We start from the raw sequence: 14,986 nt of genomic DNA, 5'->3' as shown, positions 1-14,986 counted from the left end.
ATACATAAACCAAATGTATAAAGGCCCATAGACATGTCAGAGCCGCCCGTTCAATCACATACACATCACTAGTCACCTAAGCGATTTTAGTCACGAATAAAGTTTCTTCGACTAGAAGCTGCTCCCACAACAATGATGGCTTCTTATTCACTTCCTGTTGGTGGTACTGGGGTCCGTGCCAGTTTAGCTTTTGTGTTCTTTGACGTATTTCCGCCCTCACTTTGTGCACTGGCGAAAACAGTCCGATGAGAGGCAGCTGGAGTTGTTGTCTGCAGCCGGGAGTGGCTCTTGTTTTGGGAGATCTGGGACATTTTGTGCCCCTCTAAGGTTAGAAACCCTCCCTCCCTGTGACCCTCAACCCTGGCTTTCCCAGAGCCTGAGCTATGCAGTCAGTACAGGACAGATAACCCGTGCTCGTCTACTGCTATAGTGAAATAGGGATTAGACAGGTCAGGTGGTCCTCAATAAACATAATAAAGTAGGGATTCCATTACATATTGGGGCAGGGAATGTCTTTGGGTACTGATCAGATACTTGCACTGTAGTAGTTAGGGCTGATGGCAATGTTTTCTGGACTGTCTGTACAGGATATAGTGAAAGGGAATGTAGGGAATGTTATGTTTCCTGATTGAGAGTTATAGGAGCAGGTGAAAAGAGAACCCTATAATCTGACTACACTATTATAATCTGACTATACACCATTATAATCTGACTATACACCATTATAATCTGACTATACACCATTATAATCTGACTATACACCATTATAATATGACTATACACCATTATAATATGTCTATACACCATTATAATCTGACTATACACCATTATAATATGTCTATACACCATTATAATCTGACTATACACCATTATAATATGTCTATACAACATTATAATCTGACTATACACCATTATAATCTGACTATACACCATTATAATCTGACTATACTCATTATAATATGTCTGTACACCGTTATAATGTGACTATACCCATTATAATCTGACTACTTTGTATTGACATTCCGAACGGTTCGCATAGGGCAGTGTGAACCACCGATGATTCAGGCGCTTTTAGTGTTGCCACCTGTCCAGGATTCACCTGGACAGTCCAGGCTTTGAATCATGTGTCCAGGTTTCAGTCCACCTGAAACCCGGACATGCTATACATTCTATACAGACTGGGCTGTGGCTCCCCAAGTAGCCAAGACAGTCACACAAAAATCTGTTGCTGTCTTTCGGTAGGTTTGGCATCACTGAAGGGTGGGGCGATGATGTTCAGTAAGAGCAATTTGGCCACATTTGCTGTTAGTACCATTACTAATATCCATGGGGCACCAAAATATGTCCCAGGTCTTTTATAATCCTATAGTGTTTACTGCAAAAAAAGAAAAGAAAAGGTGGCGACCCTAGGTGTGATGCGGGAACACGCACAGGATTTGCAGGGATTCCCACATCGCACCAGTGTGAACCAAGTATTAAAGTGATTGTAAAATGTTAATATATATATATATATATATATATATATATATATATATATAATCTGTCAGACGCAAGTAGAGGAGAGCCGATCGGCTGCTCTTCTGACAAGGGGGGGGTCTGTGCTGATCGATTATCAGCGCAGCCCCCCCCCCCCCCCGAGGATGCCCACAATGGACCACCAGGGATGCCCAGGACAAGGTATGCCACCCTAGACCACCAGGGATTCCAGTCAGTGCTCACAATGGATGCCAATCAGTGCCCACAACGGGCATCACTGATTGGCATGCATTATTGCTTGGCACTGGCATCCATTAGTATAGTATAAAACAATACAATGCCGCCTATTAGTGCCCATCTGTGCCGCCTATCAGTGCCCATCTGTGCCGCCTATCAGTGCCCATCATGCTCATCCATGCCGCCTATCCATGCCCATCCGTACCGCCTATCCATGCCAATCCATGCCAGCTATCAGTGCCAATTTGTGCTACCTATCAGGGCCCATCCGTGTCGCCCATCAGTGCCGCCTATAAGTGCCACATATCAGTGTCCATTAATGCCACTTCATTGGTGCCACCTCAGCGGTGCCCATCATTGTAGCCCCATCAGTGAAGGAGAAAACTTACTTATTTACAAAGTTTTGAAACTGAAACAAAAAAAACATATTTTTTCAAAATTTTCGGTATTTTTTTATTTGTTTAGCAAAAAATAAAAACCGTAGAGGTGATCAAATACCACCAAAAGAAAGCTCTATTTGTGGGAAAAAAATGATAAAAATTTCATTTGGGTACAGTGTAGCATGACCGCGCAATTGTCATTCAAAGTGCGACAGTGCTGAAAGCTCAAAATTGGTCTGGGCAGGAAGGTGTTTAAGTGCCCGGTATTGAAGTGGTTAAACACACTGCGCACAATAAAAAAATAAAAAATCCTCAGTAAAATATTTGATAAAATTCTGACCCCAGCATTTGCAGTTTACAGCTTTCAATGCTGCTGGCTCCTGCCTTCTAAGTGCTACTTCCCGGAAATTCTGGTTTTCATGGGAAAGTGTTAGCATTGGACAGAGCAGTCTCCAGTCAGACGAAAGCGAAGGACGAACAGGGGAGTGCCTTACTGTGGTTTCTATTGATGCACACAGTGTAGGGAGACACAACTCTAGTTCTGCATGCAAGGGAGGATCCATAGAAAACTGCAAGAGAAATGAGCCACCCTGAAATAGGAAACCTGGGGCAGCAGCCATGACACCAACTTAAACAGGAACATAGGCAAATATTGAAAGATAAGGAAACTGCATACTCAGTAAGCGATTAAATCGGCTGCTTAAAGTGGAGGGGTTTAATTTCACTATAATCAAAGATAACATCTTTATTTGGGTCAAGTCAGAAATAAATGATCTCCAAACGTGTTGGATGCAGTTATAAACAAATCTAAGAAAAAACAATGCAAAATTGATATGTGGCCAACTTATAGTGTATCTAAAACTTTTTTCTTTTAGTTTGTGAGCTGAATGAAGCTTTTCCCTTTTCATGGGGAACGTTTATTTGGTGATCATTTGGACAAATATATCCAAAAGATCTCCGGAGGGAAGAGTTCTCTACTTCCTGTGAAGTAAAGCACCAGACGTCCCTAGTTTAAAACCTCAGGGACTGCTTCCTCCAATGTCTCAGCGTCAAGCCGGTTCCACCGCCAACAGGGTGCTAAGGCCAGGGGCAAGCCTCAGGGCCAGGGCCAGAAAAGGCCATGGGTCTAAGTCAACATCTGTAGTATTTGTAGCCACTGACTTAATTTTTTTTTTCTGCTGGCGGAACTCCATTTTAAGCCTAGTACACACGGGCCGAATGCCAGGCAACATCGGCCAGTTCAATGAAAACCTCTGACATTTGGCCTGTGTGTATGACAGCGGGTCTGATAGAAGGCAGATGTTTGGCCAGCTTCTGTTGGACAAGCATGCTGGAAAACCAGCTACCAGCTCCCGATCAGCGCTCTCAGCCAGTGGAGCCACCTCCCCCCATATATTTTATTGATTTTTACCTGTTGACTCTGCTGGTTTTCTAGAACATCCTATCTAAAACGACTCTCTCCAGACAGTACTCCTGTCCAAGGGTGACTCTGTTGCTCCTCTATAGATAGAAGAGACACCCGAAGACAGGAATCGTGCTACTGGCCAGATCACCAGAGGAAAATAAAGAGAAAAAAAGCTGTCACAGGCAACATGGTGGCGCCAGACCTGTGCAGTAGCTGCAGAGAGCATCTCAACGCTGGACCCGCTGGCTAGGTGAGTATGCTTACTGTGCAGAAGACAGTAAAAGGTGAGCAGTGGAAAAAAAATTCGGGAGGGAGAATTTCCTCTTCTAGGACTCTTTCACAAGGAGATGGTCCATTTCGATCAGCATGTGATCCATCAGTTTTTTTACATCCGTTCTTGTTAGGTTTGTGTTCAGAGGACTTATGACAGCTCTATGTGCAGGCAAATTGACTGTCTGTTTACATCACTTTGATCTGTCATGTTTAGGTACAGAAAAGGATGCAGTCCTGGGCTCGGAGGTAGACAGTTGTAACTGACTGGACACAAGTCCGTTTACATCCACCTACCATAGAGCTGCATGGATCCGATGAGGTCCGCCTGAAAAACTGGCACATTGACCTGATTGGAAAGCTTGTGTGAAACAAGGATATTTTTCTATGTACAGTATAAGAAGCTGCACAGTTTGTTTCCCCAATTGGTAGACAAGGGTTATTAAATAGACATTTATTTTTTCACTTTTTTTGTTTATTGTAGACCTGGAGTCTGAAGATAGATGGCAGAATGTGGCTTACAAGCCAGATAACTCTCAATTAAAAGAATAAGGTAAGCTCTTCTATAGCAGATCTTTTGGGTGTTCTTTATTGTTTGTGCATAACAAAAGAGCTTTTAGTTTTTTGTTTTGATATTTTTAATTTTGTCTTCCATTAGAAAGGTCATTTTAAGTAAAGTGATCTTATATATTCATTTAGTGGGCATTGTAACACAATAGCATAAATGTAGTTTGGTGAATTCTGATCTACAAAACTTTTGCTGCTCATTCATAATTTTGGGATGTGATTCTTTTAATGGTTTGTTTCAGGAACACGCCATAGTATTTTAAGAGAACAGGGAGCTCTTGATAGAACAGTAATTAATAGGTCCTTTACTAATTGCAAGCACTCCAGGCCATTAGGCAGTAAAGCAGGGATATGCAATTAGCGGACCTCCAGCTGTTACAGAACTACAAGTCCCATGAGGCATAGCAGGACTCTGACAGCCACAAGCATGACACCCAGAGACAGATGCTTTACTGCAGGGATATGCAATTAGCGGACCTCCAGTTGTTGCAAAACTACAAGTCCCATCATGGACTTTGCAACAACTGGAGGTCCGCTAATTGCATATCCCTGCAGTAAAGCATCCTTACTGTTATTTCCAGGTGACATTCCAGTATCTATTTGGGAAAACAAGGATTCATTAACATATATGCAAATAACTAAATATGTAGCTTGCACTATATTGGAGGCCTGTTCCCCCACAACTAAAATTTGTACAAGATGTGTTTATGCTTCGTGTACACATGGGGTTGATTTACTGAAGGCTAATAGGCTGTTTACTTTGCATGGGAATTTTCCCTTCACACCCAAAAAATGCACTCCAGATTTGTAATGCATGCACATTTTTAACGTGTTTTTGATGTGTTTTTATTTTCCTCTTTTTTCCTGATTTTTTTTTTTTTTTCCCACTGTACTGGGGTACAGTGCCTTTTTGATGCGTTTTACTATGTTCCAGTGCAGGAAAAATGCAGCATGCTCTACTTTTTTTTTTTTTTCCTGGAACTGACCACACTGGTATGAACTGCGCTGTTGGAAACCATTTAATGTAACCTGCTTTCCATGCATTTTTTAATGCAGAAAAAAAACACACTGGACTGCATTTATGTGAACTGGCTCTGAATGTGGTGAAAACTCACTTTGCAAAGAATGCCTGGTCACATGCAAGGAAAATAAAAGCAAAAGTATTTCTCTAAGCATCTTCCAGGACAGCCATGAGACCTAGGGCTCCTCCTACCAGGACAGCAAACATGTTATCCCCCACCAGATAAAAGGGCGGTCCTCCAGGCCCCATGTCAGTATTACACCCCTTTCACACTGGGGCGTTTTTCAGGCGTTTTTCATGCGCTTTAGCGTTAAAAAAAGCGCCTGAAAGAAGCTGCAACTGCAATCCCAATGTAAAAGCCTGAGTGCTTTCACACCAAGATCCCTTTCACACTGGGGAGGTTTTCAGGCGCTTTAGCGTTAAAAAAAGCGCCTGAAAGAAGCTGCAACTGCAATCCCTGTAAAAGCCCGAGTGCTTTCACACTGAGGCGCTGCGCTGGCAGAGCGTCAAAAAAAGTCCTGCAAGCAGCTTCTTTGCAGCGCTTTTGGAGCGGTGAATACAACGCTCCTAAAACGCCCCTTCCCATTGAAATCAATGAGAAGCGCTTGTAAAACGCCCCAAAAACGCCTGAAAAACGCTACTGGCAGCAGCGTTTTGTGGGCACTTTTAACCCTTTATTTGGCCACTAGCAGGGGTTAAAAGCGCCCCATTAACGCTCAAAAAACGCTGGTAAAGCGCTGCTAGTTTAAGCGGTGCTTTACAAGCGTTTTTTGGGCGCTGACATTTCACATTGGGACTGCAGATGAGGCTTCTTTCAAGCGCTTTACAGGCGCTTTTTTTAACGCTAAAGCGCTTGAAAAATGCCTGAAAAATGCCCCAGTGTGAAAGGGGTCTTAGTATTTCCTCTGGACGGGGGGGTCGCCTAACATGTTTCCTGGAACTGGTTCCCCTAGGTCTCAGATGCGTGGCTCTTGTGGCAATTGGGGTGGTATTCCTACCTTCTTCTTAGGTCCCAGATCGGCACAACCACCAGGGTATTAGGTTTGTGGCTACTGTCCCTGCTTCTCAGTGCATGGGGAATGCCAGCACCGTGGTGTACATCTGAGCTCCTATCCGCAAGCTGCATGGTGGCAGTCAGCTTGTTTTCCTTGATAAACTGCCTGGCTGGAGAGTGCAGTTGAAGAGAGGAAGCTGTGGAGGGGTGGAAGTTATGTGTTCCAAGCTTGCCCACAGGAAGTACCTGGCAGGATCACTTCCGAGGCCTGTGACATCATCAGCGTATGATGCTAGTTCCTGTCTCTAAAATGGCCCAAACAGGGACGCTGGAAGGCTGATATTTGAAAAAGTGAAACCCAGCAGAGGCTACGGACTACTACAGGGGCGGGATGGACTCCCCTGCAATACCTGCACAGGCAGTTTAAGCAGGCCCTAACACCAGCACCTCACAGGTAAGCCTGAAGTGTATTGCTTGCACATCCTGTGATTGTTCTCCCCATGTAACCAGTAGGGACTAGGAGAAGGGGGCACATTTTCCTTTCCTCCTGCATGGGATGTTATGGAGTGTTTGTGGCATAAAATTCATTGGGGTCATTTGTCTCTTGCAAGCCAAGACTCAGGACAAGGACCAAGCGCAGCCACCAAAAAGGAAATGTGCGGCTTGTGGAAACAAATTGAGCTCCTCTTGGAGCAAAGCAATTTGCCGCACCTATATAGACAGCCTAGTTAAGGATGACCCAGTAGTCTCCTGTCAGAAAATGCTGACTTCTGTTAGAGATGAGCTTACGTCTAAGTTTAGCTCATTTAAAACCTCTGATAAGATTCAAGTCCCCTCAGAGGGTCCATCTCAAGTTAGGACTTCAGCCGGTCCTAGAGCTCCACAGTAGTGCGGAGAGTGAAGACTATAGCCAAATCTACTCATTCTTCTCTGGAAGAATCAGGGTCAGATACAGGACCCAGGGATAGAGAAGGGCTTGAAGTGGAAGTTATCATTGGAAGCACTTGACATAGAAGATGAGAAGGTACAATTGTCTAAACATAACCTTATGTACAAAGATTTGCATAAGAAAAACGCTGGCGTTTTTCCCTTGCATTGTTCCCTTCTTGATACTATCAAGCTGGAGTGGGAAAATCAAGAAAGAAAACCTTTCTTTTCCGGTAACCTAAAAAGAAGGTTTGCATTTGAAGAGGACACAGCGCAGCCATGGAACAAAAATCCTAAGTTAGACGCACCTTTTTCAAAAGTTTTAAAAAGCTCAGGCCTAGAGTTTGACGATATGGGCATGCTTAGGGATCCGATGGCTAAAAGAGGAGATATCCTTCTACACAGAGCCAGGGAATTTTAAACCAGCTTTGGCCTCCACTTGTGTAGCCAGAAATTTAGACGTATTGTTTTCACAAATACAAACACTTGTTGGCAGGTACCTCTAAAGAACCGATTCTGAAATGTTTCCCTCTTCTCTTTCATGCATTGAGATTTTTGGCTGATTCTTCCACAGAGTCGGTAAGACTGACAGGTAGGACCTCTGCCTTTGTGGATTCGGCCAGGAGAAGCCTATGGCTTAAAACCTGATCAGGCGATGCTGCCTCAAAGTTACGCCTATGTGGTCTTCCTTTAAGAGGCGCTGGAACGCACGGCCGATAGAAAAAAGGCCTTTCCAGAGAACAAGAAAAATCAGACAGCCAGAAAGTTTTTTTTTTTGTAGCTAAAGTAGGCAGCAAGGTCCTAGAGAAAGGGACAATGGGCCCAAAAACCATTGGGCAGGGCACAAGGGCAGAGGTAAAGGGGGTGTCTTTTTTTTTTTTTTAACCCTCCTCAACAACCCGCCAAGCCACAGTAACTTGTGTCTCCCAGTGGGAGGAAGATTGAGGGCATTTCTCCCACAGTGGGCAGCAGTCACCTCCAGTCCATTTATTCTGGACCTAGTGACCAATGAGTACAGGCTGGAATTTTCTTGCCAACCACCAGAGCAATTATTGGTCACCTTCCCTCCCCAAGCCCGGGTCAAAGCGAGGGCCCTGGGTCTCTTGATAGATCAAAAGGTCCTGATCCTGGTTTCCCGGTCGGATCAGGGCAAGGGATTTTATCCCCATATATTTGCCATCAAAAAGCCATCGGGAAAATATCGGCTTATCCTGAACCTCTGGTCTCTAAACTGTTCGATCAGGTACAAGTACTTTCGTATGGAGACAGTGTTCTCAATCAAACACCTGCTTTACCCAAACTGCATCATGGCCACTTTGGATTTGGGAGATGCCCATCATGACATCTCTATTCACCCAGCCGTCCAAAGATTCTTGAGACTAGTGGTCAAGATGGGAACAGAGGTTTGGCACTTTCAATTTCAAGCCCTCCCCTACGGTCTGTCCTAAGCCCCACGCATATTTACAAAGGTGTTGGGGCTCCACTAAAGTTAAAGGCGATAACTAACTATTATACCTTACTTGGACGACCTCATAGTGGTGGCAGAGTCGTACCAAAAGTTATTAGTGGATCTCCAGACCGTACAGGGTTAATAAACAAAGAGAAGTCCTCCTTAATTCTGGCCCACAAAGTGACATATCTGGGATATGAATTTTGCTCAATTGACCAAAAAGTTTTTCTCCCGCAGGAAAAGATCTCAAGAATGATGCAAATAATGTCAGCCTTACAGACCAATCAGTCAGTCTCTCTGAGAGAAGTTTCAAGAGCAGTGGGTCTGATGACTTCTTGCTTTTCCGCAGTGCCATGGGCAAGATTTCATCAACACCCATTACAGCTGTTTTTACTAAGGAACTGGGACGGAGACACAAGTTCCCTGGAATCAAGGGTCTTGTTACTCTCCAGGGTAAAAAGAAGCTTGTGGTGGTGGAGGACGCACCTTCACTTAACAAGAGGTCTACCATGGTCCATGCCTATATCCCAGAGGATCACAAAGGATGTGAGTTCCTGGGGATGGGGAGCCCATCTCAGCAACACAATGGCGCAGGGAGAATGGTCCTCAAGGGAAGCAAGAGCTTCATCGAATCAGAGCTTCTAGCGGTTCAGAGAGCCTTGCAGGCATTTCAGATGGAAATCAGGGGTCACAAGCTCCAGATTCTATCCAACAATATTGCTATTATTGCATACCTCAACAAACAGGGAGATACGAGGAGTCGGATACCTATTGCCCAGGAGATTTTATCACGGGCAGAAGGGAATCTAGCCTCAATTACAGCAGTGCATCTGAAGGGGACACAAAACTGTCTGGCAGATTATCTCAGCTGCTACCATGTATGTCAATACAATTGGTCCCTTCATCCCGAAATCTTTGCGGGTCTCACTGACAGATGAGGATGTCTTGAAACGGATCAGAACAATTGCAAGACAGAGAAGTTCTTTTCTCTGAACTCAGCAAATCACTCATCGGGGATCGATGGTCTGGCGAATCCGTGGGCATTAGGCCCCTGTTACTCCTTCCTGCCGATCAGGCTGATTCCAGGAGTCCTCCGGAAGTTTTCTTCTAAAAGAAACAGATCTTATCCTAATAGCCCCTTTTTCACCCAAGAACCTCCACTGAGTCTTCCGAAGAGACAACGCTTATTATCACAGGGTCCAGCGTCGCATCCACAGGTGGTTTCCTTAAACTTGACGGCCTGGTATCTGAAGAAAATATACTAAGCGCCCAGCAGTTCTCTGACAAAGTAGTCAAGACCCTGGCAAATTGCAAAAAACTGGTCACTAGAGCCATATATTTCAAGGTCTGGAAGAAATTTAACTCCCGGTTAACTGAAAACCAAAGATTAATTCATAATGTTCCTTCAGTTTTTGAATTTTTTCAAGAGGGTGTCGACAAAGGTCTTTGGGCTCCTTCACACAGATGTGTCCGTGTACAGAGCCCGCTCTGCTCAGCGGGGGATCGCTCCGTCGATCCCCGCTGAGCAGGAAGATGACAGGCCCGTCTCTGCACACTGCAGGGACGGACCTGTCAGAGCGCCACTCTCCCCTATGGGGGATCGGATGAGGACGGATCGCAGAGTCCGTTGTCGTCTGATCCTCAGACGGATGGAAAAGTAGGTTTTTCCAACGTCACAATTTTTCGTAGCGGGTCGCATGTCAGCGGACATGTCACCGATGACATCCGATGCTCCATAGAGGTCTATGGAGCGTTCGTTCAGGTCCGCCTAAAAAACTGACAGGCAGACCTGAACGGATCCTTCGTGTGAAAGAGGCCTTTCAGCTAGTATTTTAAAGGTACAGGCGGCAGCTATCAGTTTTTTTTTTTCTCCAATTTTCTCTCTTGGAAAATCCCACTGTAGCGAGATTCTTTAAATCAATTTCTAGGTCCAGGCCAGTAGTGGTTAGAAGTTGTCCAACCTGGGACCTGTCCTGGGTGCTACAAACATTGGTAAAATTCCCTTTTGAGCACCTAGAGGATATTTTAGTCAAGTTACTTACCTTAAAAACTATTTTCCTTGTGGCAATTACCTCAGCTTGTGGGGTAAGCGAGTTACAGGCCCTTTCAGTAAGGGAGCCTTTCCTCACAATTCTTGAGTATCGGAAGGTTTTGAAAACAGATCCAGGATTTCTACCTAAAATGACCAGTACATTTCATGGATCCCAGCTGCCAACCGCCAAAGGGCGACCAAGAAAGAAAATTTTAGTTTTTTGGACGTTAGAAGAATTCTTCTCGTCTACCTTGAGGTCACCAAGACAAACGGACGCATTGTTTGTCTTCTTTTCAGGCGCACACAAGGGAAAGAGTGCATTTAAAGCCACATTGGCTATATGGCTAAAGCAAGCTATTTCTTAAACTTACAAAATTAGGGACGTTCCTCCGCCTTTTGTCACTCGACAAGAGCCTTGTCTGTGTCTTGGGCTGAAAGAGCTGGAGCCTCACTGGAACAAATTTGCAAGGCTGCCACATGGTCCAGTTTTTCGACCTTCATTAAACATTATCACCTGGATCTCCTACCTGCTCAGGAACAGGCGTTTAGTCGTAAGGTCGTTCAGGCAATTGTCCCCCCCCCCCCCTAAACTGGTAAGTTCTGGCTCATCGTCTCCTGGCTGTTCTGGAAGATGCTTAGAGAAAAGCTGAGTTAGACTTATTGGTAACTCCTTTTCTAAGAGGACGGGACAGGACAGCCAGATTCCCACCCGATTTTGTATTGAAGTTAGGTATATTATGCATATGTTTTATAGGTACATCCTACGGTTCTCAAGAAATACTGACATGGGGCCTGGTGGGCCGTGCTTTTATCTGGTGGGGGTTAAAGTGTTTCCTGTCCTGGTAGGAGGAGCCTTGGGTCTCATGGCTGTCCTGGAAGACTCTTAGAAAAGTTGTTGCCGTTAAGTCTAATACCCTGTACACATGATAGAATTTTCCAACAACAAATGTTGGATGTGAGCTTGTCATCAGAAAGTCCGACCGCGTGTATGCTCCATAGTACATTTGTTGTTGGAATTTCTGCCAACAAATGTTTGAGAGCAGGTTCTCAAATTTTCCGACAACAAAATTATTGGAAATTCCGAGCGTGTGGAGCGTGTGTACACAATTCTGACGCACAAAAGTCCATGCATGCTCGGAATCAAGCAGAAGAGCCGTACTGGCTATTGAATTGAATTTTTCTCGGTTCATCGTACGTGTTGTACGTCGCCACGTTCTTGACGTTTGGAATTTTTCAACAACATTTGCATGACCGTGTGTATGGAAGACAAGTTTGAGCCAACATCCTTCGGAAAAAAATCCACTTTTTTTTGTCGGAAAATCCTATTGTGTGTACAGGGCATTACTCTGATTTTTTGCTTGCTTATGACATTACATTCATCTCATTCACTAATCTAAGGGATAATTCCCTTGCAAAATTAAAATTCCCTTGCAAAGTGAACAGCCTATCTACCTGTAGTAAATCCACTCCCATATCAGTATTTAAAGTTGCTCCAAACACTGTTAAAGCGGATGTAAACCCTCACATATGCCCAGTGAAGTGAATAGCCTCAGATGATACACAGAGGTGAAAATCGTGTTTGAAAATGTTCTTCCTGTTCCAGCACTGTGTGGGGAGTCTTGGCATACGCTGTGTGACAGCTGATTGGAGGAAAGACACCCCCCCCACATAGGCAGAGGAACAAAGAAACACGCAGAGCTGTACTGTGAATAAACAAGCTCTCTACTAATCTATCTTTATGCACCCACCCCAACACAAATTTCCAGCCGCTGTTATCTCATGTGTCGGAGAGCTTGTCAGAAGTGACTCATGCTGATTACAGAGGAACGGAGCAGCAAAAAGACACTGGACTTAGAGCTATGGAGAGAGATAAGTTAACACTGCAGAAATATGTGCCCAGGTCAAATTTGATTAATGGGGTTTACATCCACTTTAAGGTATTTTTGGAGTGAACATGTACTAACTGAAGTAAACTGCTATTTTCTGTTTATTGCAACTCCGTCACCTTTTTTTTAAAAGCACTCTACAAAAAATTGTGTCTTGTAGTGACATAGGGGCCAGTCAGTGGGGCTCAGTTGGGTTCTTGAATGTTCTTAAAACATAATCTTGGTAGCACGCTGGCAGGAAAACCGACTGGGTGGGTTGGCATTTTCCAGTCCTGGTTTAGACCTTTTCTGTGTAGCTGGGAAGGTGATAAGCCTCAACGTCCAACATGGTAAATTCCTGACTTGCGTTGAGTCATGTCTAAAACATTTTCTGCAGTAGCGAGTGACAGCTGAGGAAATGAGGTATCCTAGGAAAGACCAGGTCTTGTTCTGAGGGAGTGTCTATGTTAGATTCATGTGGAAAGTATCTCAAAAAAGGTTTGGGTTTGACCTGGCTCTCATTCCATGGCAGACTCTATGTGAGTGGGGGCCTGAATTATTGCTCTCTGGAAGACTGTTATTGTGGTTGGGTGGAGGAGACTATGGGTAATTTCTTGCTTCAGTGACCCTTCAATACTCGGATTTTGATTTTGAGACGCTTTACTTAGTAGGTCATTACTTTATGTCTAATCCACGGATACCCATTTGGCAAAATGTAATTCCTGTCCAGGTGGTGGTTCATGATATTCTGGGTAAGGTTGGAAAAATCTTGAGTCTTGATGAATACAGATGGCAACAGGAGGCCGGGACAAAGGCATGGAGGAAAGTTAGTTATTTGTAGCTGTCTTATGTGGATCTCTGAGTGTGTGGTTTTCTTTTCTGTCCTTTCACACACGCCATAGATTTTGGTAATGGTAAGTTTAAGATTTAGAAAACAAAATCTGCATGCATGGGTATATGTTGGATGTTTCTTAACCTATGTTCGAATTTTGGTTTTGAGGTAGGGTTTGTTGGTTTTGCTTTATAATATTGATATTGGCAAGAATAATAATAAAAGTAATCTGAGTTTTTGTATATTGCTTATGTTTCTTTTGGGCAAATAGCAGTTTTTTTTTTTTTGTTGTGTTTATTCTGTGCTGATGTAAGTTATTTATTTTTGTACTTTTTTTTTGTATACAGTGTATGGATATTTATTTTGTATATATGTAAAAATGTTCACATAAGAGCTGTGTGTTTGCAATATTTTAATAAAACAAACATTTCCAGTGGGAGGCCAGGCATCCAACACACCCAGACATATATTGGATGTTGAAGATACCGTACTTTGGTGGATGTAGCTCTTCAGAAAAACAAAGGTGGGGGTCACCATCCGCCAGACAGGTAAGTATTAATAATATTTAAAGAAATATGGCAACTGAGTTGATTTAATCAGGTAGTAACACTGACTAAATGTTATGGCTTTTTTCCCCACAGTTTTAAACATGTTTGGTGCATCTCAGGCTACAAAGGATCAATTTTTAGACAAGGCAAGGCAGGCACGTGAAGAAAGAAAAGGCCTCAAAGAACGAGAGAAGGCTGCAATAAAAATCCAAGCTCTTATTAGACGCTTCCTATGCAGATGTCGGCTGCAGAGGGAAATCAGGTACTATTATTCTATCTTATCAAAGAATCCCTATGATAAGCCAATGTGTAATTTGGAGTTTATTATAACATTTACTAAGTCTTTCTGTTCTGTTTGTTTTCATTTCTGCTGAACGCAGACAAGAAGTGGATGTCTTTTTAGAAGGTCCAGAAAATGGAACAGTCAAGATCAATGCTCTTTCTATTTTTCGAACAGCTCGTAAACTGTTGGTAATATTCCGATTACAGGCGGACAGAATGGTAGGTGCTTTCTTCTTCTTTTTTTTGGGTTAATTTAGAAATGTATCTTTTTTTGGTTTTATATAATATATATATATATATATATATATATATATATATATATATATATATATATATATATAGTTGTGCTCATAAGTTTACATACCCTGGCAGAATTTATGATTTCTTGGCCATTTTTCTGAGAATATGAATGGTAACACAAAAACATTTCTTTCACTCATTGTTAGTGTTTGGTTGAAACCATTTATTATCAATCAACTCTTTTTAAATCATAATCACAACAGAAACTACCCAAATGACCCTGATCAAAAGTTTACATACCACAGTTCTTAATACCGTGTATTGCCCCCTTTAACATCAGTGACAGCTTGAAGTCTTTTGTGGTATTTGTGGATGAGGCTCTTTATCTTCTCAGATGCTAAAACTGCCCATTCCTCTTGTCAAAAAGCCTCCAGTTCCTGTAAATTCTTAGGCTATCTTG

At 43.3% G+C, this 14,986-nt stretch overlaps 1 protein-coding gene across 1 annotated transcript in view; it reads left to right on the top strand.

Moving 5' to 3' along the window:
* Positions 1–130: 130 nt before the first annotated feature.
* The window catches only part of UBE3B (ubiquitin protein ligase E3B), an 87,553-nt gene continuing 72,697 nt past the window's right edge, over positions 131–14,986 (top strand). The window contains exons 1-5 of the mRNA XM_077461316.1: positions 131–327; positions 4,253–4,321; positions 13,891–14,004; positions 14,098–14,266; positions 14,385–14,505. Coding sequence (XP_077317442.1) covers positions 14,106–14,266; positions 14,385–14,505 — 282 coding nt within the window. The 5' untranslated portion in view covers positions 131–327; positions 4,253–4,321; positions 13,891–14,004; positions 14,098–14,105. The remainder of the gene's footprint in view (positions 328–4,252; positions 4,322–13,890; positions 14,005–14,097; positions 14,267–14,384; positions 14,506–14,986) is intronic.

Source organism: Lithobates pipiens, unplaced genomic scaffold (genome assembly GCF_037356315.1).
Source record: "Lithobates pipiens isolate NorthernLeopardFrog02 unplaced genomic scaffold, aLitPip1_a1.2 Scaffold_3, whole genome shotgun sequence".
In the NCBI taxonomy this organism is placed as follows: domain Eukaryota; kingdom Metazoa; phylum Chordata; class Amphibia; order Anura; family Ranidae; genus Lithobates; species Lithobates pipiens.
This window is presented reverse-complemented; position numbering and strand designations above follow the sequence as displayed.